Source organism: Hemibagrus wyckioides, linkage group LG17 (assembly GCF_019097595.1).
Source record: "Hemibagrus wyckioides isolate EC202008001 linkage group LG17, SWU_Hwy_1.0, whole genome shotgun sequence".
Taxonomy (NCBI): Eukaryota; Metazoa; Chordata; class Actinopteri; order Siluriformes; family Bagridae; genus Hemibagrus; species Hemibagrus wyckioides.
The window spans coordinates 25,008,313-25,035,259 of NC_080726.1; the positions used below are offsets into that span (position 1 = coordinate 25,008,313).

Sequence of the window (26,947 nt, forward strand, 5' to 3'; positions counted from 1 at the left end):
TGACCCCGCTCCGTCAGTTTACGTGGCCTACCACTTCGTGGCTGAGTTGCTGTCGTTCCCAAACACTTCCACGTTCTTATAATACAGCTGACAGTTGACTGTGGAATATTTAGGAGCGAGGAAATTTCACGACTGGATTTGTTGCACAGGTGGCATCCTATCACAGTTCCACGCTGGAATTCACTGAGCTCCTGAGAGCGACCCATTCTTTCACAAATGTTTGTAAAAACAGTCTGCATGCCTAGGTGCTTGATTTTATACACCTGTGGCCATGGAAGTGATTGGAACACCTGATTCTGATTATTTGGATGGGTGAGAGAATACTTCTGGCAATATAGTGTAACTGACCCTGTGCTCTGAGCCCAACTGCCTCAGCTGGGTTATGTGAAGAAAAGAATTCCACTGTGCCATAATGCATATTATTATTTCTAATAATAAAGGCTTCTTCATATCTATAACAAAATAAATATTCCTGCACTCTTACTCACTTATTGACTTTCTCAATGCCTGTGTGGGACAGTGATTATAAGTGTGAAGATTAATTGGAACAGATCTAAAATAAAGTTTCTATTTTGTAAATCGACATGTGGCAATAGATTATTGTAAAATATTACAGTTATGAGATTATAATTAATATTTTTATTATTATGTTATTTTAATAAAATGTGTTAAAAAAACATCTTTCACTTCACCACATCAGATATTTTACACCCAATTTACCAAAAAATGTTTACATCATCAGTAAAAAATATAGCGCAAATGAAAACTGCTTTATTGATGGACGGACTGACTTTTCACAAATATTATTTTTCAATATTTTATTTTATTTTTCCATAATATTTTTAGACATTTTTTATTTATTTGTTTATTCATTATATTTTTATTTATTTATTTCTGGCATCTCCACAGTGACATACAGATGATGAAGGTTTAAATCTCACAACCTTCTGATCAACAGCACAAAGTATGAATCTCTGCTGTGCAGAATTTCCTTGTTTCTGAAAAACAATGACCAGAACAGTCTTTTCATCTTCTGAACAGAACCTTGACCTTTCAGAAGCAGTGTCCAGCATGTTGGTGCTTCCAGGACAACAAGTCTCTTCATCAGGAATAACAAAGTTACAGATGAATCAGTCAGGAGATCAGCAGGAGGTTAGTGGGTGTTTAACAGGAAGTTAGTGAGGGTTTTTACGGGAGGTTCACAGGTGTTTAGGAACAAGTTAGCGCCTGTATGCCACCTGCTCTGGGTTTTGTGGTTGACGGATTTCCAGCTTTCGTGTTTTGCTGTCTTTATCCACTATCTCCAGGCGGAGAGAGGGGCTACCTTGTTCCTCTTCCTCCTTGTCTCCCAGTTCTCCGTCCACGGTGAGGCGGAGCGTGCAGCCTTTAGGGAGGAGCTCCTGCTCATATGCTGCTGCTAATTGGTTCACCACCCGACGCTCCACCTACAAAACCACAGCAGAGTTAATGCAGTGTGTCTCAAACGGTACAACAGATTTCCTCTTAAACTGAATATTTTAACAATATTCTGCTATTAATAAAATCATTTTATTTATTTCAAAAAATAAATAAATTATATTGTATTTTAGGTATCACATCTCTGATGCAACATTATATAATTTATAATTTTTATATAATTATATAAAATTTTAAAATTATATAAATTTCATTACCTACAGCATTATCACACACATTACTTGCAGGTTTACACAAGTTTAGTACTAAAGTGAATAGAAATAACGGGCAGCACGGTGGCTTAGTGCTTAGCACTGTTGCCTTACAGCAAGAAGGTCCTGGGTTTGAATACTGGGTTCGAACATGCAGGGACCTTTTGCATGTTCTCCCCGTGCCTGTGTGGGTTTACTCCGGTTTCCTCCCACAGTCCAAAAACATGTACATTAGGTTGATTGATAATTCTAAATTGCCCATGGGAGTGAATGCTTGTCTGTCTATATGTGTGGCCCTGTGTTGTCCTGTCCAAGGTGTACCCCTGCCTTTGACCCAATGTGTGCTGGGATAGGCTCCAACAGATCCCCGTGACCCTAATTAAAGCGGGTATAGAAAATGAATGAATAGAAATAAAATAACAAAATAAATACTACTTATACTGCTGTGTGTTACCATTACCATTTAGGAAATAAAAAACACAAGTATTAAAAGAATTTATGTGAAAAAATATTAAACAATTTCTTAATTTTTTATTAAGAAATTTTCTATTATTTCCATTATTTCCTAAATAAGTAAAATGTATTTTTTGCTTTTATATCAAACAGCAAGGCCTGACATCACAGGAGAAAAGTTCACACACACACACACACCTCCCCAGTCCGGAAGCCAATATCAGTGTATAGAGCCTCCAATCCAATAAGGACCATTATTGTTTCTTCTCCTCATATTTCTCTCTTCCTGACACCCTGGTGTGTGTTTAGCTGTGTGTGTGTGTGTTTGTGAATGTGTGCATGTATGTGAGTGCGTGTGTGCAATATTGATTAGTCTATTGTGTATCGATGATGTTATTGATTGGTTGTGTACCTCATGTTTGATGGAGCGAGCACCATAGTGGAGGTTGTATCCTCGAGTCAGCAGCTCCAGCACGCCTCGCTCCCACAGCAGGGTGATGTCGTGCCTCTGTTTGGCCTGAGAAAAACAAACCCAACAAAAACTGAGGACTGAGTGTAAAATTGAACTGTGTGTGTGTGTGTATGAATGAGAGAGAGAGAGAGAGACAGCTTTAGTTTAACCTCCTTCACATTTAATCCACAGCAGTGTGCAGTAAGCAGGAATTTAATCCGGTTTCAATACAGGGCTAATGGCTCTGGGTGGGATATATTATATTTCAAAAATGGACAAGTGTAAGGATTTGAGCGAGTTTGACGAAGGGCCAAATTGTGATGGCTAGACCACTGGATCAGAGAATCTCCAAAACTGCAGCTCTTGTGGGGTGTTCCCGGTCTGCAGTGGTCAGTATCTATCAAAAGTGGTCCAAGGAAGGAACAGTGGTAGACCAGTGACAGGGTCATGGGCGGTCAAGGCTCATTGATGCACGTGATCCGATCAGATCCGATCCAACAGACGAGCTACTGTTGCTCAAACTGCTGAAGAAGTTAATGCTGGTTCTGATAGAAAGGGGTCAGAATACATAGTGCAGGACAGTTTTGTTGCGTATGGGGCTGCATATCTGCAGACCGGTCAGGATGCCCATGCTGACCCCTGTGCACTGCTGAAAGCACCAACACTGGACACGTGAGCATCAGAACTGGACCACAGAGCAATGGAAGAAGGTGGCCTGGTCTGATGAATCACGTTTTCTTTTACATCACGTGGATGACCGGGTGTGTGTGCATCTCTTACCTGGGGAACACATTGCACCAGGATGCACTATGGGAAGAAGGTGAGCTGGCTGAGGCAGTGTCCTGCTTTGGTCAGTGTTCTGCTGGGAAACCTTGGGTCCTGCCATTCATGCGGACGTTACTTTTGCTTTACTTTACTTTACGTTACTTTGACACGTACCACCTACCTAAGCATTGTTACGGATCATGTACACTCTTTCATGGAAACAGTATTCCCTGATGGCTGTGGCCTCTTTCAGCAGGATATTGTGGCAGGACACAAAGCAGAAATGGTTCAGGAATGGTTCGATGACCAGAACAAAACAACAACACACACAGCTAAACACACACTCGCTATAGTCTGTGTGTTTGTGTGTGAGACAGAAATGGGGTTTTATTCATATTTAAATATTTATGAATGGCCCACATATTAACCTCACTAATATGATTACAGTCATCAGCCTGTATCGATTCCCTCTGTGTGTGTATATGTTTGTGTGTGTGTGTGTTATTTCTAGAGCTATTTCTCTTTGTGCTGTTGATATGAAGTACACCAATAAACACATTAAGCACACACACACAAAAAAACTTTTAACTGTCAATTGCATGCACACACACACACACACACACTCGCGCACACACAAACATACACGCAGTACCTTTTTAGCCCAGTAGTTGAGCTCTTTGCTGACGAGCTGAATGAGCTCCGAGTGGCAGAAAGGCAAAAAGTAAACAATTTCGTTAATTCGTCCCAGAAATTCGTCACGCCTGAACTGGGCCTGAAACGACACAACACTATTCACAACTTGTGTGTGTGTGTGTGTTGGTAACCAACACTAAAACAGCACTTGGTCTGTTCGTTTGTCAGGATTTATTTACTCACTATATAACATACATTATATTGGCAAAAGTTTTGGGACGTCTGCCTTTACATGCACATAAACTTTAATGACATCCTATTCTTAGGGTTTAATATGGAGTTGTCCCGCCCCTTTAAAGCTATAACAGCTTCCACTGTTCTGGGAAGGCTTTCCACAAGGTTTAGGAGTGTGTTTATGGGAATTTTTGACCATTCCTCTAGAAGTACATTTGTGAGGTCAGGCTGATGTTGGATGAGAAGGTCTGGCTCACAGTCTCCACTCTAATTCATCCCAAAGGTGTTCTATGAGGTTGAGGTCAGGACTCTGTGCAGGTCAGTCAACTTCCTCCACACCAAACTCACTCACATCCATGTCTTTATGGACCTTGCTTTGGTCACTGGTGTGCAGTCATGTTGGAACAGGAAGGGGCCAGCTCCAAACTGTTCCCACAAAGTTGTGAGCATGAAATTGACCAAAATTGTCTGGGTATGAAGCTGAAGCATTAAGAGTTCCTTTCACTGTAACTATGGGGCCGAGCCCAACCCCTGAAAAACAACCCCACACCATAATCCCCTTGGCACAATACGGTCAGGTAAGTTCCGTTCTCCTGGAGACAGCCAAACTCGTCCATTGGATTGCCAGACAGAGAAGCATGATTGGTCACTCCAGAGAATACGTATCCACGGTGGCGGTCAATTTTACACCACTGCATCCGACGCTTTGCATTGCACTTAGTGATGTAAGGCCCGGATGCAGCTCCTAGGCCATGAAACCCGTTCCATGAAGCTCTCTACACACTTTGATCAGAGTTAACCTGAAGGCCACAGGAAGTTTGGAGGTCTGCAGCTATTGATTCTGCAGAAAGTTGGTGACTTCTGCGCTCTGTGCTCCTCAGCATGTTCTGACCCCGCTCTGTGATTTTACGTGGTCTACCACTTTGTCTCTGAGTTTCTGTTGTTTCCAATTGCTTCCACTTTGTTATAATACCACTGACAGTTGAGCATGGAATATTTAGTAGTGAGGAAATTTCATGAATGGACTTATTGCACATGTGGAAACCTATCATGGTACCATGCTTGAATTCACTGAGCTCCTGAGAGCGACCCATCCTTTCACAAATGGTTGTTGAAGCAGTGTGCATGCCTAGGTGCTGGATTTTATACACCTGTGGCCAATGAAGTGATTGGAACACCTGAATTCAGTGATTTGGAGGGGTGCCCCAAAACTTTTGGCAATATAGTGTAAATAACATACAGTGAATTCAGGCATAAATATGTGTACCTTCAGTATTGGACGGATCACTTCCTCTTTAAACTTCTTAGAGATTGTAATCTTCTCACTCTGCTGAACTTCATCTGAATAAACCACACACAAAAAACCACACACACAAACACACACATGGTATTCAGTGTTACTGCAGCTCATGAAAGTTTGGTAGCTGTGATGTGAGAGGAAAGAGCTGACATCTGGAGGGGAATTGGGGATAAAATAGGGTTAATAAAAAAGACGTCTCACCCAGACTGTCTGCCAGACGGCGGCGACTCTGCTCCTGAGCTTCCCGTCTGAGTTGCATCGCATGCTGGGCAATTTCATCACTTGCCACATTGGAGGTCATTATGAAGATGGCATCTTTGCATTCAATGGTTTTCCCTTTTCCGTCCGTCAGACGTCCCTGACCCAGAGATATCACAAAAAAGAATTCTCAAGGCTCACACGGTGACACAATACATCAGTGAGACAGTGACACAGTGAATCAATGACTCAGTGAATCAACATTACAGTGACACAGTGAACAGCATAACAGTGACACGGTGAATCAATGATACAGTGATTCAGTGCCTCAGTAACTCTGCAAATAAGTAATATATTGACTCAGTGATCCTAAGGCTCTGACCTCATCGAAAAGCTGCAGCATGATGGTGAGGACGTCAGGATGTGCTTTATCCACCTCATCGAAGAGCACCACAGCGTTCGGACACTGCCTCAACTGTTTAGTGAGCTGACCTCCTTCCTCATGACCCACATACCCCGGCGGAGAACCGATAAATTTAGCCACCTAAAGCAACACACACACACAGCTCAAGGTCAGTACAGAACTCCTCATCTAAACAGTGTAAGAGTGACAGCTCAGGAGTGGGGTCACAAATAACCAAACCTTTAAAACACTCACTTCACCTTTAATACCAGAGACACACTGAACTGAATTCACTGTCTAAAACATATGTTCGTGTTTCCATGCGGAAAATTCCTCGCACTTGAGTCAGGTTTTGAGCTCCAGATTAGAATCACCTGGATGTTGTTCACACCTCTGAGTCTTTACAGGGTAGAAGTGTAATCTGATCAAATACATTCATCATTTTCTGGATAAAAATTCAGGCTCCAAGATAAGCAATGTCTCTGGTTAAGATGCGTGTGGAAAAACTTTTCATGGCCAGAAGGTGTGATTAATTTTGTAGAACAGTGGCGCTCAAAGAGTAGTTCTGGCTGCAACATGTTTATATGAATTTATTATTATTTACGCTTTAATTGAAAAGCGCTTAAGGTCAGAATCACACAAAACTGAGACATGCCTCTGAGAAACCCTGGATAACCTTATCCAGTCTGAGAGATTTACTCTACTCTATTTACATGTGTGCGTGTGTGTGTGTGTTTTACCTCGTGTTTCTCCTGGAACTCGGACATGTCCATTCTAATGAAACCCTGGGAATATAAAGATGGTGATCAGAGAACAGATCAAGGCTTCAGTATTGTGGTTTACATGGATGTGTGTGTAATGCTGACCTTTTTGATGTCTTTGTGCATGTAACGAGCCACCTGCTTTGCCAACTCTGTTTTACCTACACTCACACACACACACACAATCATTATACGCTGATCAGGCATAACGTTCTGAGCAGTGCCATGTGAAGTAAATCAGACTGAGTATCTCCTCATCATGGCACCTGTTAGTGGGTGGGATATATTAGGCAGCAAGTCAACATTTTGTCCTCAAAGTTGATGTTATAAGCAGGAAAAATGGACAAGAGTAAGCATTTGAGCGAGTTTGACGAAGGGCCAAATTGTGATGGCTAGACCACTGGATCAGAGCATCTCCAAAACTGCAGCTCTTGTGGGGTGTTCCCGGTCTGCAGTGGTCAGTATCTATCAAAAGTGGTCCAAGGAAGGAACAGTGGTGAACCGGTGACAAGGTCATGGGCGGTCAAGGCTCATTGATGCACGTGGGGAGAGAAGGCTGGCCCGTGTGATCCGATCCAACAGACGAGCTACTGTTGCTCAAATTGCTGAAGAAGTTAATGCTGGTTCTGATAGAAAGGGGTCAGAATACACAGTGCAGGACGGGTCAGGGCTGTTTTGGAAGGAAAGGGGGACCAACACAATATTACGCAGTGGTCATAATGTAATTTCCTGTTGTAACAGCTATTTTACAGCAGAAAGTGATGCAAAGCTAAAGTCACAGAAACTTGAGTGTAAATTAGAACTTAATTTAGAAATTTAGAACTGTGTGACTGCAGAGCCATTCTCTGTTCTCCAAAACTGAAGGTCTGTAATTGTCATGACAACGAGGTCACTGCTTCCTGCATCTGTTTTTTTCTTTCTCTCTCTCTCTCTCTCTCTCTCTTCTCACTCCGAGTAAATAAATATTCCTCATATGAATTTTAATATAAATAAATGTGGTGTGTGCTCAAGGCTGCTGAATATTAATGCTGCTGGTCAGAGGAGAGATGGGATATGAGACATCTGACAATCAGCATCCATCTCCTCCAACGAACAAACAACTTCCTCTGTGTGTGTGTGTGTGTGTGTGTGTGTGTGTGTAACTAAAGGCCATGAATCAGTGAATATTTGAGAGTTTAAACTTTGCTCTCAGTGTCAAAGTTTGAGGAAGTGAAGAACTGATGTCACAGAAACACACCTCAAAGAATCCACTTCATCAGGAAAAAAATGTACAAAGGTTTATATTTTTATCCTGAAATAAAAAAAAGTGTTCACTTCAGAGCTTAAAGTGTTAGATGCAGCAGAGCTGCATCCTCATCACTGTTTTCAGGTCAACAGCATGAGGAATTAATGTGCAACAGAGTGAACAGAGCATGTGGTGTGTAAATCTGTGTAACACACAGTGTAACATGAATGTGTTAGTTTGTAAACCAGTAGGTTAGTTAGTTGGTGTAAAGTGTGTAATAAAGTGTGTGGAATGTTTAGGTAAACATTTATAAAGTGTAGTACAGCTGAAAGTGTATTAGGGTGTGAACATCAAGGAATTAAAATAAGTTTAATCATTTACCAATTCCCGAAGATCCGAGAAAGAGGAAGACCAGTGGATGTTCTTCATCATACCAGCCGTTCTCCTTCCTCCTGATCGCTGTAAAGGGGAAGACAAGAGGTTTTATTAGAACAAAAGAAAGATAAAACACTTCCTGTGTTACTGAGATGATGCGAGGATTGTGATTTAACAAGTAAAGAGAAAGAAGAAAGGAGAGGGAGAGGGAGAGAGAGAGAGAGAGAGTGAGAGACACACACAGAAAGAGAGAGAGAGAGAGAGAGAGTGAGAGACACACAGAAAGAGAGAGAGAGAGAGAGAGAGAGAGTGAGAGACACAGAAAGAGAGAGAGAGAGCGAGAGAGAGAGAGAGAGAGTGAGAGACACACATAGAAAGAGAGAGAGAGAGAGAGAGAGTGAAACAAGTTAAAAATTATATTTTGATTTATTAACTTACAGTTTATATATCAACTGGAATGTTTTACACATATCAATAAAACATACAACACTCAGTTGCTTCTTGCTGGTGTTTGTGTGTTTGTGTGTGTGTGTGTGTGTGTGTGTGTGTGTACGCCTGAGTTTTCACAGCTGAATAAAATAAACCTCAGTAACAAAAAAATTTATTTCACTTTTGTATTTCTGGGTGAAAGTTAAATTTTTCTTGAACAAAAAATGAATTTATTTAACATTTCTAAAACTCACACAGGGACAAACACACACACACACACACGTATGCGCACATATATACACACACACACACCTCCCATCTCTGCCCTCCTGCGCTCTCTGGTCCACCATTAGCTCAACGCTAATTCCATTAGCCTGCGCCCTGCTGCAGCCGGCTAATCACGTTAGCATGGATCCGGCAGAGGTGCCTCAGGAACAAGGCTACGATAACGCACCGTCGCCACAGCAACCAGTGTGTGCGTGTGTGTGTGTGCTCGAGTAAAAGGAGACAGAAATAAATATATAATCTGAACGAACAGATTGTTATGTTTTTCGGGGGGTAACAGGGTCAAACGAACTCGAGGTCGAGGAGTGTGCGCATGTAGCCATGTAAAGCAACAAAAGATCTCACTGCAAGAACAATAAGAATAAGAAGAATAAAAAACAGCTCAGATATCTGTAGCATAACTGCAAGCGTAATTATGTACTAATTGTGTGACATCACAATATTCTATAGGCTAAAACGGTCCCCATTATTCATATTCTACACTTTAAAGAGATCTACAAAATCCTGACAAGAACTTGAGAACACTTTACTGTGCAAGACTGCAGCGCTCTCTCTCTCTCTCGCACACACACACCTCTTTCATTACAGTTTAGTGTGAATTCATCATTAAATTAAAAAAAGTCACGAGATGTGAAAAGTTTAATATCTGAACACTGATCCGTTCCTCTGTGTGAATCTTTTCACAGAATAATAGTCCTCCAATAGCAACAACAACAACAACAATAATAATAATAATAATAATAATAATTTCCCTCAGGGTCTAGTTCTTGCTGCACTGAACAATGAAGGAATCACAGATTAATGTTATTGTCTATTTTTGTGAAGAAGGGGTAAAAATTGTCTGCTGTAAGCTGATTGGTTGAATGTTTCTGGTTAAACTCACTGATGATTAAAATCCAGTCAGAGATTAGCAGATGAATGCAGCACTTTTTCTTGAGAAACAGCTATTTGGACTTGACTCCACCCATATGACTGACCACACCCCAAACTTTGAACAATCTTATACAGAAGATGTACATCATCAAACACATACAACCAATCAGCTGAAAGAGCAATCCAGCTCTGCCTCTTTACAGCTGATCAGGGCGTGTCAGCCATATTGGAATTTTTATTTGTATCAATAGATTATAATTGAATGAAATTTAATCTATTGATTAGAAATAGGAATTAGGAATTAGAAATAAGGTTTATACTCACAATCACAAAGTAATATCACAAATGTTCATAAAATCACAAGGTTTTGGAAAAGAAAAAAACAAACAAACAAATCCATTATAACAAAAGATTTGAATGTCGGATTTATGGTTCTTGAGAGACCAAAATATAAACACTTAGCCACTAGCAGGCTAACCGTGTCCATCTCACCTGTCTGTGTTTGAGCACAGAGTTGACCACGTTTCCCTTCTGTTTGGTGATGACTTGATGCATAATTCATTTCAATGGAGAATCATAATAATAATAATAATAATAATAATAATAATAATGTAAGGAAGAGCCATCTGTGCTTGGACCACTAAAATATATAATACTTCAGGATAATGACTTAGCTGCTAAAGAGATGTTGGTGACGAAACTATCAGGTCTTCCATAATGCTAACACTGCCACGACTTGAGAACTCGGAGCTTTTACTACATTTTGCCTGGTAAAGTTAACATCAGGGCATCCGCTGGTGTGGGATCTTCTTTTAAACACAGCAACATGTGAGTGAGTTTAAAAGCAGCATTAAAAGGTGTTTGTGTCAGAAAACATCTTTAACAGAATGAAAGAGGGAATGTGGCCAATGAGAAAGTCCATTAGAGTCAAAAAAGGACCTCAGTATTGAACCTGTTATAGCTGACCAGACACACATGTGCACACACACACACACACACACACACACACACACACACAGACATGTAAGAAATCGGCAACGTAGCAGGGTAAGATTGTGTATGACTGTGTGTGTGTTTAGTGTCTTGTCATTCATCATAAAGATGAATCTCGAATAGCTGAAGGCTGTGTCTTCTCCTCTCCCCTGATAATGTACATCAGCCATATTGCAGCACTGCTGTGTGTGTGTGTGTGTCTGTCTCCCTTGGCACTCAACAGCAGCCATATTTCAGCAGGTCCGCCTGTGACTGAGGCTTTCTCTCTCTCAACTTTATTACACAGAGTGAGTGTGAGAGACCCTCCCTGAGGACACACACACACACACACACACACTCCTATCAACAATATAAGCCTGAGACTTCACAGCAGGGCATAACAGAAGTAGGAGAGTGTGGGACAGACCAATGATTAGACTTTTCAGAAGCACCAAACATTACAGACCTGGTAATAACATGACATCATTTTGTGATCTGTGATGTCACACTAACATTATAGCAGCTATAATATAACCAGCCTAGCCTTTTCTCTTCTCTTCTCTTGAAGTTAATATGAGGAAAAAAACACAATTAATCATGAGACAGAGAAACAAACACAAAGAAGTGTAAACTCCTCTGTCCTGAAGATTTCACGTCTGACTGATACACACACACACACACACACACACACACACTCTGATACACAGCACTGACACTGTAGACTTCCTTCCAGAAATGTTACAGAAATCACAGAACACTTAACCTTAAAAAATGTAATGACTTTACCACTAATTTGTTATCAGCTCCATTAGAAATGGCATTTGTTGTAAATGAGGAGTAATGACAGCGCAGTCTGACGTGTAATTAGGTGTAAATGATGATGGTGTGTACAGATGCAGTGCAGGACAGTGCTGAGGATAAAACACTAGGTAACTGTTTAAGGTTTCCTCATTATACAGTAATAAAGCTCAGTGAGCACTGATCCACAAACATAAACGTCATGTATAAGGGGTAATCAGATGCACCTCAAGGACAAGTGACCAGAAAAGTAATTAAACAATAATTAAAGAGATAATAGCACATTTAATTCAAATGTTTCATTTAATAAAGTATTGCTGCCGTGTTTCAGTGTGACCTGTAATTAACTGGAGGCTGACTCGGTGTGTGTGTGTGTGATTTAAAAACTCTTGTTATTTATAAACTAAGTCAAAATGTTTCCTCTTGTAACTGAGGGTTACTGTTAGAATTAGCATGGTGTTAATTAGCTACAGGGCAATCATAATGTCAGTAGAAGGTCCTCAGAAAGATGTAAGGTGTGTGTGCGCAAATATTATAGTAAATTAAGTACACGTAAACCTGAGGGCCTCAAAATGATTATTGTGCTTCTGTTAACATTTGATCCCCACAAGCTGTGTGTGTGTGTGGGTGTGTGTGTTTGATTGTATGTGCGTGTTGTCTTTGTTTGAAACGGCAGAGGACTGGTAATGACATTAAGGAGGATAATCACCTTCAATAACTTTTAGCCCCCGAGAGCTAAAGCAAGATCAATCTACAGCTTCCTGTGTGTCTCTGTGTGTGTGTGTGTGTGTGTGTTCTACTCGAGTCCCAGTTGAGTGCAAAAGTTTACACACCTCATTCTTAGAATAATGTAAATCTTCTACAGATCACTGGTGTGTGCATCTTTCACCTTTATAACTGCTGCATGTTTTCAGTTGCTGTAGAGTTCATCTCACCTCCTGTATGTATAAAGCTCTACTTCCTGTGTGTATGTAATGTCTGGATTTTGTAATCACACTGATGAAATAAATAAAACATTTTAAAAAAATAAAATGTACTCCTTATGCTTGTTGTATTTCATTTCTGTAGTAATAGTTTAATGTAAACGTTACAGTTTAGCTGAAAACTAACACCGAGTAGAAAGACACCCCAAAGCCTGCCCACCTTTAACTCATCATGTGTGAAGGAGGAGGAGTCTGGCAGTAGTCACTCAGTTTAACTTCGTTTAATATATATATATTTTTTAACAGTTTATTAAAACATTTTATTTAAATTTGTATGAATATATTATTGACTTTACTTGTATTAAATAATTCAGATACGTTTCGTGAGCTCCGTCTGTCGCAATGTTATGCGATGGGATGTTTATGACAGCAGCTGAGTCATAATCAGAAGAATATGGAATGATAAAGTTTATTGTTGCATGTGATGACATGAGGGAGTGTGATGACATGAGGGAGTGTGTTTTTGTTAGTGTCAGTGGCATGCTGATGAAACTGACAACATCCTCACCTTCATCAAACTGTACAGCCACATTAACTAGAAAAAATACAAGCATTTATTTGCCTACCTCCTCTCCCACAACCCCACCACCCCTGTGTACACAGCCAAGTAAGCTCACTGATTGGTTGACAATGGCAGTGGAAATAACCTATCACGTGCTGAGTTCCAGTGGGCGTGGCTTATTTGTGACTTTTCATTGCTTGCAGATCTTTAACATGAAATCTGCAGAATATTTAAGCTAACTCTGTAATAAAACAAATAAAAAATATGCGCAATAATTAAAAAACAAGCAGAATGTTTAGTTTAAAAAATAAAAACACTATTTTCAGCATCATTCTCCCTTTCATCATAGAAACTCTGTGTGTGTGTGTGTATCCTTTCTGAGTATGTACATCATCTGCATAGCCACAGGCTGCAGTAAGTGTGTTTGATGGCCACATTCTTTTATTTTATTAGACACCACACACACACACACAGTCCTATGTCTCTCTTTCTTTCTCGTTTCTCTTTGATATCAGCATTTCTCATCTTGCCTAGCCTTGTCTGTCTCTCCCTCTCCCTCTCTCTCGATATCAACAACAGAAGTGTGTGTGTGTGTGTGTGTGTGTGAGCTGATATATTCACTATATTAGTTGTGGAGGATCAATATTCTGCTGCTTTAACGGTCACCATGCTGCGCCTCAAATTGCTTTCAGGACAATTTGCCACTGCAATAACTGCCCATTTATCAAATCAGTTAGAGAGAAGCTGCCTGTACATCTCTCTCTCTCTCTTTCTCTATCTCTCTCGCTCTCTCACACACACATACACACACACACACACATAATCTTCCGCTAATTTCAGCAAGCCAAGAGAGATATTCAAGATATGAGAGATAATTTCAAAAATCAACACATACACACACACACACACACAATCATGTCTCACACACACAGCACTAGGTGATGTTGCGCTAATCGATCGATAAGTGCAGTAATATTGCGTGTTTACTGAGAGGTGTGTGTGTTATTGTGCTATAACTCATCTACAGTGTCTATCCGGGGAGCTGTACACACATATGCGTGCGTGCACACACACACACACACATCATACACTCTGTTACAGAAAAATCAAAGAAAATAAATAAATAATTAGAGAATAAAAATGAAACAAGAAGGAGACATGATGGTCCAGAGAGAGAGAGAGACAGAGAAAGAGAGTGTTCTTTACACACTCTGAATATACACCATACACAAAATATTAAGCTGTAGCATTGCTGAACTGAATAGAGAGAAACACAGAAAGAGAAAAAAAGAGAAAGAGAAAAAGAGAGAAAAGAGAGAGGAGGGGGGAGAGTAATTGAGTTAAACCGCCCAAGACCAGGATGAACAGCAGCTGCAGACACACACACACACACACAGCCACCTGTGCTCATCGAAACCCTGCCCATTAATCTACATTAACCAATTAGCTGCCTCCGCCTGCCTGGCTGGCCCCAAAGCCACGCCCACTGGGGGAATAGTGATAGAGTACGAAAGGTAAACTGATGGGAAACTGAACCCTGTGTGTCTGAGTGTGTGTCTGTGTGTATATCTGAATGTGTGTGTGTGTATGAGTGCATGTATGTACAGTATATGTACATACATATATGTACATATACTGTATGTATATGTGTACTGTATATATATAGTACTGTACTGTATATGTATAGTACTATAGTACTGTATATACTGTACTCACAAATGTGAGTTTGTGTATATATATACACAGTCTGTGTGTGTTATGAGTGTATGTGAGTTTGTGTATATTAGTATGTTTGTGTTTATGACTGCATATTTGTGTGTATGTAAATGATTGCATGTATATGTCTGTGTGTGTGTGTGTGTGTGTGTGTGTGTGTGTGTGTGTATGAGTGTATTACCTGAGGCGACAGTAGCGATGGCCCCCTCCTGGCCGATGATATGCTCCTTAAGTCTCCACTCTAGAGGAAACCTCCTCCTCTCCTCTGCCTCTCTCTGCTTCTGTTGTTCCATAAACTATAGACAGACAGAGAGACACACAAACAGGCAAGTGGATGGACAGACAGGCAGACATACAAGGGCAGACATACAAGGACGAACAGACACACAGATGGATGGACAGACATGCAGATAAATGAACAGGCAGACAGATGTACAGATGGACGGATGGACAGACAGAAAGACAGGGAGACAGGCATTAGCTTGAGTCTCATATTTACTTAAACAAGCTTACTATGAGTGAGTAAGTGAGTGTGTGTGTGTGTGTTCAAGATTCAAGATTCAAGAAGCTTTATTGTCATTTCAACCACATATAGCTGACGCAGTACAGAGTGAAATGAAACAACGTTTCTCCAGGACCTGGTGCTACATAAACATACAACAACAAGAGTTCAACACAAAACAACACCACAGAGCTAGGACAGAAGTTTGTCTTAGCCGCGTAAAGTGCACAGTGTGCAGCTGGGTGCAAACAGAGCATAGACAAGACAGTGCAAAAGACAATAAATACAAGAAAGACAACACAAAAGAACACAGGACACTTAGCGCCGAAAAGAAAGAAAAGAACATGTGTACTGCAATGTAAGTGAAATAAAATAAGATAAAGTGAAATGATGTAAAAAAAAAAAAAAGTATTGTGCAAAAAAAATTGTGCAAAAATACACGGCAGCGGTTGAGGTAGTGCAAATAGTCAAACTCTCTGTGTGTGTGTGTGTGTGTGGTGAAAATGATATGGGGTTGCTAACAGGTTTAGCATGCATTAGCACATTAATCTGGATTAGGATCTGCAGTCCTCTCTCTCTCTCTCTCTCTGTGTGTGTGTGTCTCAGGTAAAACACCTGACCTTAGTAACCAACAATACTCAAGCTTCTGCTTCTGATGGTTACCAATGATCAGCTAGCAGTGGTGTAAGCCCTGCCCCTGCACACTGTACCTTTCCCTCCCGCTCTTTCAGCAGTGTGTGCATCTCGCCCTCTTTAGCGTAAGACAGTGGAGTGTGTCCCAGCTCATTCACCTGCAGGGGGTTCGCACCTGCAACACACACAGCACACAGGTCAAAGGTCATCACCATCAGGGTTAGGGGTCGAGCTGTTAGGGGTCACTGTGTTAAAAAAGAGAGACTGGTGGAAAAAGAGTGTGTCCTAAAAAAAGATTGATCCCAACAAGCAGGGGGTCAGTGAGCTCACACAGAGAGAGAGAGAGAGAGAGAGAGAGAGAGAGAGAGACAGACACCAGTCCCCTCATCCAACTGGTCCTGAGTTACTGCTCTATAACCCCAACATTCCACTAAGACACACTTACACACCAGTCACACAATAACACACACTTACACACCACTAACCTAACACTATCCCCCAAACTAACACACCACTAACACAATAAAGATTCAGAAAACAAATTTGCAAACTTAGAATGAAACCAGACCCCCCCCCCCCAACAACCACCACACACACACACACACACACACAAAGTAAACTATTTGTCTGGGCCAAAACAGACTATCTGAGCACTGTGACTGATCCAAAACTGAGAAAAACACCTTGATTAAGGACAGAGTTAATGAGCAAGGTTTGACCACTGAGATGGTCACCTCAGACTTCCGTACCTACAGTGTAAATAAAAAAGATACCACTTCACTTCCTCACTGAATGCATGAAATACAATCACATTCCGAATAAATCTTTCACCAAAATCTAAGTTAAATTAATTCTTTTTTAACAGAAATTAACAGTTTAACTTCCTCTAGTGCACACTAACAGCAGAGTACACACATGCCACCAGGTGAGGGACAGTCAATGACCATGACACCTTAAATATAATACCCCCGACACACACACTTCTACATTTTTTCTTTGTTTTTGTTATTCTCAAGGTTGTATTAGTTTCATCACTAGTCTTTCTTGACTACATTGTTGACTGTATGTACATTTATTTATCTATTTAATTCTGTAATTATTTTCTTATATATTCACTGGCTTTGCTATACAAATGTTAAAAGTTAGAGAGTGAGTGAGAGAGAGAGAGAGAGAGAAAGAGAGAGAGACAGAGACACAGAGAGAGAGAGAGTGAAAGAGAATGAGGAAATTGAGGGCTTTAGGACCCTGGGCATTGGAGAGAGAGAGAGAGAGAGAGAGAGAGTGAGAGTGAAAGAGAATGAGGAAATTGAGGGCTTTAGGACCCTGGGCATTGGAGAGAGAGAGAGAGAGAGAGAGAGAGAGAGAGAGAGAGAAATTCTTCTATTTGTGAAATGACATTATTATAAGAAACAGACAAATCAAAAAGAGAGAGAGAGAGAGAGACTCCCTACTGCTTATTCAATTAAAACAGAGATCCACTATTGCTCCCTCATTACAGAACATTTGTGTGTATGTAAGAGAGCGAGAGAGAGAGAGAGAAAGAGAGAGAGAGAGAGAGAGAGAGAGAGAGAGAGAGAGATGATGACCATAGCGATGGTTTCCGTGGTGTCCTCAGGGATTTTTCTTCTGTTGTTTGACCTGCACTGCCTGAGGCACAGATGTGTCAATACACAAAATGTGTAAAAACTCATCATCTGGATTTAAAACCCAATAAATACAGATGTGTACAGACATTAGAATGCAAACAAATCTTTTTTTGGTCATAAAGAAAACCCCAGAGCTGTGTTTCTTTTTATTTCTCCCACTTTTAAAGTAAATGTAATTTTCTGCATCACTTTACACAGGAACTCTTGCGCAGCCTCGCCTCATCTCACACCGCTCGACAACATGGTACAGCACAGCATTTAACTAGCTCTCACTCCTAACAGCCTTACACACTCACCTGAACCACATGCTAACTAACAGCTGTGTGTTAAATAAAGATCTCCTTCCTGTCCTGATTAAAGACTGGAGTTAATACCAAACATGGACAGGAAAACTCTGAACACAAACAGAGAAACGCCGATCGATAGCCAGCCGACATAAAAAGAGAAAAGTAATAAAGAAACACTTCCCTGTCCTCCTGTTACACTTCCCTCCTTCCACTCTCAGATAATAAATAGCATCATTTAGTCCTGTAATATCACACACACACACACACACACACAAACAACCCTTTGGGCATGTGCGTTAAAGAGAATCACTACTAATGATTAGCCAACCCTTAGAGGGATATATGTTTGCACACACACACACACACACACACACACACACACAGATTTAAGGATAAACCAGCCTCTGTTAAATGTCTTTCCCATTTCAGCTGGTGGTTCCTCTGTTTCTGCCTGAGGGTCAGGGTTCAAAGGTCATGGCTAGGGTGATTAGTCACCTCACATGGCTCGGAGCGGTGGAGAAGCCGTGGGCCGGAGCCGTGTCTCTTCCCCAGCGAGAGTGAGCCAAGCCCAGGGCCAGGAGCAGCACGAGACCAAAGGGACGTCCTGCAGGCCAGTGATGAATGGAGGGTTGAGGAGGAAATGTCTGTCCACTCATAGGGGAAATAAGGTGTGTGACCACCCGTCAGCCAAGACCTGGGCCGTGTGTGTGTGTGATGAACGCAGAGGCACCACAAAGTCTGCAGGTATGAGGGCACTCATATGTTCTTTGATTATTAAAGTGTCTGAAACAGCAACCAAGTGACCAGACGTGTGTGTTCGTGATGTAGGGTGGTGGTGGTGGTGGATGGGTGGGGATGACCGTTGGTCATGTACATGCCTCACGTTCCCCTTTTTATCCGTTTAGCATGACTGAGATCTCACAATGTTCAATAATCCAGTGTGTCTGGTGCTGGTATTAGGAAAATAACAACGGTGTGGAGATGAAGCAGAGTGATTTAACACCCTGACATGGAGTATTTTTCTATCTTTTCTGCTATCTCCCGTGTTATGAACATGTCTGAGTTTATGGGCCAGGGTGGCAAGATGCAAGCTTTTTCTGGGAAAAAAAAGGCTAAACTTTGCAAAAACTCTCCCAAAACATTTTTTCATGTGGAAAAATGTATTCTCATATATCTGATGAGACCAAGATTAAACTTTCTGTAAAACGAATATTTGGTGTGAAAACAATGCAGCATATCACCAAAAAAACCCACAGTTCAGCATGGTGGTGGCAGCATCATGCTTAAGGGCTGCTTTTCTTTAGCCAGAACTGGGGCTTTAATCAGGGTGGATGGAATCATGAACAGCTCCAAATGCCCGTCAATTTTGTCACTGAACCTTCTTGGGGAAAGGGCTGAGTGATTTAGTGTGATCAGAAGGTCAGTGGTTCAATCCCCAGCACCACCACTGTAGAGCACTTAAGCAAGACGTTAACCCTCTCTGCTCCAGGGGTATTACAGTTAACCCTGCGCTCGGACCCAAGCTTCCTAGCGAGCCATGATATGTGAAGAACAGAATATTACTGTGCTGTAAAAGATACACTATATTGCCAAAAGTATTTGCTCACCCATCCAAATAATCAGAATCAGGTGTTCCAATCACTTTTATACGCCACAGGTGTATAAAATCAAGCACCTAGGCATGCAGACTGTTTTTACAAACATTTGTGAAAGAATGGGTCGCTCTCAGGAGCTCAGTGAATTCCAGCGTGGAACTGTGATAGGATGCCACCTGTGCAACAAATCCAGTCGTGAAATTTCCTCGTTCCTAAATATTCCACAGTCAACTGTCAGCTGTATTATAAGAACGTGGAAGTGTTTGGGAACGACAGCAACTCAGCCACGAAGTGGTAGGTCACGTAAACTGACGGAGCGGGGTCAGCGGATGCTGAGGCGCATAGTGCGAATAGGTCGCCAACTTTCTGCAGAGTCAATCGCTACAGACCTCCAAACTTCATGTGGCCTTCAGATTAGCTCAAGAACAGTGCGCAGAGAGCTTCATGGAATGGGGTTCCATGGCCGAGCAGCTGCATCCAAGCCATACATCACCAAGTGCAATGCAAAGCGTCGGATGCAGTGGTGTAAAGCACGCCGCCACTGGACTCTAGAGCAGTGGAGACGCGTTCTCTGGAGTGACGAATCGCGCTTCTCCATCTGGCAATCTGATGGACGAGTCTGGGTTTGGCGGTTGCCAGGAGAACGGTACTTGTCTGACTGCATTGTGCCAAGTGTAAAGTTTGGTGGAGGGGGGATTATGGTGTGGGGTTGTTTTTCAGGAGCTGGGCTTGGCCCCTTAGTTCCAGTGAAAGGAACTCTGAATGCTTCAGCATACCAAGACATTTTGGACAATTCCATGCTCCCAACTTTGTGGGAACAGTTTGGAGCTGGCCCCTTCCTCTTCCAACATGACTGTGCACCAGTGACCAAAGCAAGGTCCATAAAGACATGGATGACTGTGCAGGCCAGTCAAGTTCATCCACACCAGACTCTGAGTCCTGACCTCAACCCGATAGAACACCTTTGGGATGAATTAGAGCGGAGACTGAGAGCCAGGCCTTCTCGTCCAACATCAGTGTGTGACCTCACAAATGTGCTTCTGGAAGAATGGTCAAAAATTCCCATAAACACACTCCTAAACCTTGTGGACAGCCTTCCCAGAAGAGTTGAAGCTGTTATAGCTGCAAAGCGTGGACCGATGTCATATTGAACCCTATGGATTAGGAATGGGATGTCACTTAAGTTCATATGCGAGTCAAGGCAGGTGAGCGAATACTTTTGGCAATATAGTGTATGTGACAGATAAAAGTGCTGATTATTTTCTAGGAAGATGAAGAGGAACTTCACCTTTCAGCATGACAATGATCCAAATCAACAAAGCAATGTTTCTGAATGATCTAGCCAGAGAATAAAACTAAACATTTGTGTGGTGAAGCAGGCTGTGCGCCCTTACAATCTGAGGGATCTGGAAGAGTGAGAAAATTTTGCCAAGTCAAGATGTACCATGCAGATTAACTTGAAAAGAGATATGATTTATCTTTTTTTTTTTTTTTTAACCTCACGCAAAGCCAAACTTGTACACACACATGCACACCTACACGCGTGTGGAGATTTCTTAGTGTTTCTTTGCACAAATTAAAAGTGATCAGATGGCTCTTCCGCCCTGCTGATATTAAAAGGTAGTGTGCTGTGGAGGAACTGGGGCTGCTGGGTAAACACTGCATATTAGATACACTGCACTTTCACAGGAAATAAGAATCTACTTCCATTCGTTCTGCTGTGCACTTTACTGGAGTCGTCTCGCATTGATGATGTCATCGCTCTGATGGATGATTCCTGACATCTGACGCTGCTCTGTCTGCCAGGGCGTGGCCTCTTGCTGCCGAGGCCTCTGGGTAATGGGCTTTTTAATCACTAATCTGATTGTTTCTGATATATAAAAAAAAACTATTTATGTAAAGTTCTCCATTTTATTTGGAGATGCATTTAATGTCTGAGGAGAACCATTTCATTTCTGGAGAGGGATTTTTAGACAAGGATGACACGCAGAGTGTCCATCTGACCACATGCGATTTTTCATTTCACATTAATTCCATCATTTTTCACTCAGGAAGAGTGTTTGCATATTTGTACAGAGGGAAAAAAAATAGCACGATGCTGCTATCTTTACTCAGACATCCAACCTGATTACAGCTCCCAGGACAGAAAACAGCGCGGCAGTGCATGTATTCCTTTATTTCTTTCCTTCTATCTCTTTCACTCACTCACGCAGACACTTCCTGATATCCTCTGGAGCACATCCCGTGGCTCTTCTCTCCCAGGAGTTAAAGGTCAACTTGATCCTAACTGCCTCAGGCAACAGGGGTCACTTGTTTAAGGACCTATCATCAACTGGTTAAGGATTGAGTGTGTGTGTGTGTGTGTGTGTGTGTGTGTGTCTCGTGTGTATGTACCGTTTGGTAAGGCCAGGTGTGGCTTGACCTTTAACCTCACCTGCATCAAGGAGCATGCACACAGTGCAGAGGTCATCAGCGAGTACAGCGTAATGAAGCGGTGTGCAACCGCGGAAACTGGCCCGAGTGCTGAGACGATTACTGAAGTCATCCTCCCTCGTTACCAACACTGCAAGAGAGAGGAAATAGAGACAAAGAGAATAATTTATTATTCTTTGCTACAGTGTTAGTTTTGTAATCTTTAGTATTAGTGTTGTTATTAATGTGCCATGTACAAGAGTGTGTGTGTGTGTGTGTTTTGGATACTGATCAGTACTGATAGTAGGATGAGTAGCTTACAGAGTGTTAATAAATCATGGAGGTTTATTTATCTCAGTTGTTGTTGTGTTGTGTGCTGATGGTGATCAGCTCCTCCTGCTGAGTTTTATGTTTCAGATGTTATTTCAGTGTGTTTAATAGTGAGCGTGAGGACGGCTGACCTGAGCATGAGGCAGAGCACGAGCAGGTGACGTGACCATTAAACATGAGCGCAAGCTGCTGTTAATTTCTCCTCGTGAACAGACCCGAGGTGGACGTGTCTCTGTCCTCAGTGCTCACAGGTGTTAGTTCTCTCTCTCAGAGGAAAGCCACAAAACCTTCCAATCATTTTTAATCCTACACTCCATAAACACCATACAGATTATTTATATTGTGATGTCTTATGTCACCTCCAACAGAAGACAGTGAGTACAGTATCAGACTGATACCAGATACCTGCATCACTATCACTATATCCTTAACTTGAGTGTAGGTTTCTTCTCTGATATCTGTACTCAAGGTCTTATAACACCCATTTCCAAAAGTGGAGGCATCTGTATGAACAGGAACCTGCAGAAGGTTTTATGTAGCATCATTAATTCCAGACCTCTGTACTTAAAGATAAATGACCAAAATCACTTTACCAGTCATTATATTTATGCCATACACACCCTTAACACCTTATACACAAAAGCTTTTGATTCTATATGGCACAAAGGTCTATTTTATGAAATTCATAAAAGTGTTGTAGAGAGTAAAACAAACATATTATATCATCAAATCCATGTGCACGAACAAGTGGACAATTAAAACAACTCAGGAGAGCGGAATGTGAAAGTGTTGCTGTATAAGCCCAACACTAACATTACAGTTCTCCTTCTCATTAGATGGATCAAAAGGGCCCACGACTCAGAGGTCACATTCCTGCTGTCCCCCAGTGTTCAGGTCTACAGCAGAACCTGCCAGTTGCTGTTGATCTGTCGGCTGCTCCCTACATGTGTGAGGGGTCACCCAAACCCTCCCATTTTATCCAGGCTTGGGACTGGCACTGCATCCAAGGGCTGAGGTTTGGGCACTGGCAGGGAATCGAACCCGGGCCTTCCGCATGGTAGGCGAGAAACCTACCACTGAGCCACCAGTGCCCCATACTGCCAGACCTGACAGTCAGCCTTAAAAAAGCAAAGCTACTATTTTTCAAATTACATCCAGGTCTCAAAGCAACACAACACACTTTTTAGGGACACAAAAAAGAAAAAACTGCAACGTCTTAGGATTCAAAATTATTTCCACAGGAAATTTCAGTCCAACCATGCCACCCACCCCCATGCCACACACACAAGCCCTGTTTGTCTTCTGTTTTTGGTTTCAATTTTACTTCCTTAAGCATGCCAGAAAAATGAACTAACAATTAGTTGCTAGTCATTTATCTCCATATTTTTATAGAGATTAAACTGTATGTTTAATGAGTAGAGTTTTCTCTTTGCTGTAAAGCTTTGTACATGCGTACAGTTATGCTGATAAAGCAGAGAGAGAGAGAGCGAGAGAGAGAGAGATGTGGAACCAGAGACAGAACCTGTGGCTGAGAAACAGAGAACAAAGAGATGGAGTGAGTGAATAAAGGAGCAAGTTCATCGAGCGCCAGGAGGAGAAATATAAAACCTCCAAGCATTAAAATCCATAAAACAACAAACACATACAATTTTAAATATGTGTGAGCTGATAAACAGAGTGAAGCTGTTTATTAGGTATTTACACACACACTTCCTGTCCTTCACGCTCCTCCTGCTCCCACCCTCTCTCTCTCTCTCTCTCTCTCTCTCTCACCCTCTCTCTCTCTCTCCCCCTGTCAGGCCAGTCGTCATTGGTAACTAATGTCTGAGAGCCGGATAATCACAGCTAACTCAATAAAGCGTCATGGAGAGAGGAGCACGCCATCCATCACACGTGCACACACACACACACACACACACGGCAGTCGCAGCAGTCTTCACCAAATCTCTTTCTCTCTCTCTCTCTCTCACACACACACACACACAGGCCCACTCACACGCGCACACACTTTTTGCTTGCCCATCCATCATAGTGCATCTGGGATGGCGGCCTCCCAGACGGCCCAAAAAACTGCCAACAATACAAATGTGTGTAATATACATATCATATATAAATATGTCTCCTACTGCAGTGTGTGTGTTTGTGTGTGGGTGTGTGTATGTGTGGCACTTTTTTATGAAAAATAAAAAAATAAATAAAAAATAAACGTGAGACTATTACATATATGCAAATAAGTGTGTGAGTGTGTTTTGGATGGCCTTAATAACACTGTCCATGAGTGAATTGATATTTGTAATAAAACACACACACCCACACACACACAGAGAAAAAGAGAGAAAGAGGGAGGGTAGAGAAGAATAACTCACTTTTATTTTATTATTATTTTAAAGGAAGTTTCTCAGATCTGTGGGAAAGATGATTGAAAAACTGTGATGCTGATGAGAGTCAGAACATCTGGCTGATCATGTACTTATGAATGTTACTCAAATTTTAATGACCTAACCTCTTCAAGCACATGACCGTGTTAAGGAGTTGACAATATTAATGATAGAACACAACCTGATCCACTACAGGAAGCAGAAATTCACTCACCATGTTAAATGGAGGCAAAAATCACAAGTCTGTAATAAATAATTCAGGTTTTTATTTGGTGTTTTTTTCGCTGACTTTACATAAAACAATTCACAAAAATTCCAGCACACAGTGAGAGTGAATCCCGAACCAACTTCTTGTCACTATATACAGTGAGGGAAAAAATTATTTGATCCCCTGCTGATTTTGTACGTTTGTCCACTGACAAAGAAATGATCAGTCTGTAATTTTAATGGTCGGTGTATTTGAACAGTGAGAGACAGAATATCAACAAAAAAATCCGGAAAAACGCATTTCAGAAAAGTTCTACATTGATTTGCATTTTAATGAGTGAAATAAGTATTTGACCCCTATCAGTCAGAAAGATTTCTGTCTCCCAGGTGTCTTTTATACAGGTAAGGAGCTGAGATTACAGTAGGAGCACTCTCGGGGAGTGCTCTTAATCTCAGCTCGTTAACTGTATAAAAGACACCGTCCACAGAAGGAAGCAATCAATCAGATCCCAAACTCTCCATCATGGCCCAGACCAAAGAGCTGTCCATGGATGTCAGGGACAAGATTGTAGACCTACACAAGACTGGAATGAGCTACAAGACCATCGCCAAGCCGCTTGGTGAGAAGGTGACAACAGTTGGTGCGATTATTCCCAAATGGAAGAAACACAAAAGGACCGTCAATCTTCCTCGGTCTGGGGCTCCATGCAAGATCTCACCTCATGGAGTTTCAGTGACCATGAGAACGGCGAGGAATCAGCCCAGAATTACACTGGAGGATTTTGTCAAGAAAACAATTGGTAACACACTACGCAGTGAAAGACTGAAATCCAGTAGCGCCTGAAAGGTCCCCCTGCTAAAGAAAGCACATGTACAGGCTCATCTGAAGTTTGCCAGTGAACATCTGAATGATTCAGAGGAGAACTGGGTGAAAGTGTTGTGGTCAAATGAGACCAAAATCCAGCTCTTTGGCATCAACTCAACTCGCCGTGTTTGGAGGAGGAGGAATGCTGCCTATGACCCCAAGTACACCATGCCCAGGTGACAGGACAACTGCACCGCATCAAAGGGACGATGGACGGAGCCATGTACCATCAAATCGTGAGTGAGAACCTCCTTCCCTCAGCCAGGGCATTGAAAATGGGTCGTGGATGGATATTCCAGCCTGACAATGACCCAAAACACACGGCCAAGGCAACAAAGGAGTGGTTCAAAAAGAAGCACATTAAGGTCCTGTAGTGGCCTAGCCAGTCTCCAGACCTTAATCCCATAGAAAATCTGTGGAGGAAGCTGAAGGGTCAGCCACAAAACCTTAATGACTTGGAGAGGATCTGCAAAGAGGAGTGGGCCCAAATTCCTTGAGATGTGAGATGTGTGCAAACCTGGTGGCCAACTACAAGAAATGTCTGACGTCTGTGATTGCCAACAAGGGTTTGGCACCAAGTACTAAGTCATGTTTTGCAAAGGGGTCAAATACTTATTTCACTCAATAAAATGTAAATCAATGTATAACTTTTTTGAAATGTGTTTTTCTGGATTTTTTAACTGTTCAGATTAAAATTATAATTTTAACTACCATTAAAATTACAGACTGATCATTTCTTTGTCAGTGGGCAAACGTACAAAATCAGCAGGGGATCAAATAATTTTTTCCCTCACTGTATGCACACCACATAGGTTACATTGTAGAGCCCTATTTAGTGCACAGAAGCAACAGAACCCCAACACCCAGTAGAAGAGGAAGTTAACTACATACATTTAATATCACCTCTAAAAGAACTTCTTGATATAATTATGCTTTTAATTAGAATTAAACATTTTATATTAATGACATTTAATCAAAACATTCAGAAATATTTTGTTTTGAACATGACGTTTTAAATATTCACATGATTTGTTTAGACAAAAACATAATGAAAATTACACTGAGAAAC

General features: G+C 41.5%; 1 protein-coding gene across 2 annotated transcripts in view; it reads right to left on the bottom strand.

Moving 5' to 3' along the window:
* Positions 1 to 878: 878 nt before the first annotated feature.
* clpb (ClpB family mitochondrial disaggregase) overlaps positions 879 to 26,947 on the bottom strand; it is a 37,604-nt gene continuing 11,535 nt past the window's right edge. Inside the window, exons 5-16 of one of the 2 annotated variants that reach the window (XM_058414103.1) lie at positions 22,121 to 22,249; positions 16,236 to 16,333; positions 15,205 to 15,319; positions 8,472 to 8,549; positions 6,971 to 7,026; positions 6,845 to 6,889; positions 6,084 to 6,245; positions 5,705 to 5,861; positions 5,471 to 5,544; positions 3,989 to 4,108; positions 2,533 to 2,637; positions 880 to 1,445 (exon numbers count right to left, since the gene is read on the bottom strand). In XM_058414103.1, the coding sequence (XP_058270086.1) occupies positions 1,221 to 1,445; positions 2,533 to 2,637; positions 3,989 to 4,108; positions 5,471 to 5,544; positions 5,705 to 5,861; positions 6,084 to 6,245; positions 6,845 to 6,889; positions 6,971 to 7,026; positions 8,472 to 8,549; positions 15,205 to 15,319; positions 16,236 to 16,333; positions 22,121 to 22,249 (1,364 nt within the window). In that variant the 3' untranslated portion in view covers positions 880 to 1,220. Of the gene's footprint in view, positions 1,446 to 2,532; positions 2,638 to 3,988; positions 4,109 to 5,470; positions 5,545 to 5,704; positions 5,862 to 6,083; positions 6,246 to 6,844; positions 6,890 to 6,970; positions 7,027 to 8,471; positions 8,550 to 15,204; positions 15,320 to 16,235; positions 16,334 to 22,120; positions 22,250 to 26,947 lie in introns of both variants that reach the window. The other variant, XM_058414104.1, reaches the window with a different exon arrangement.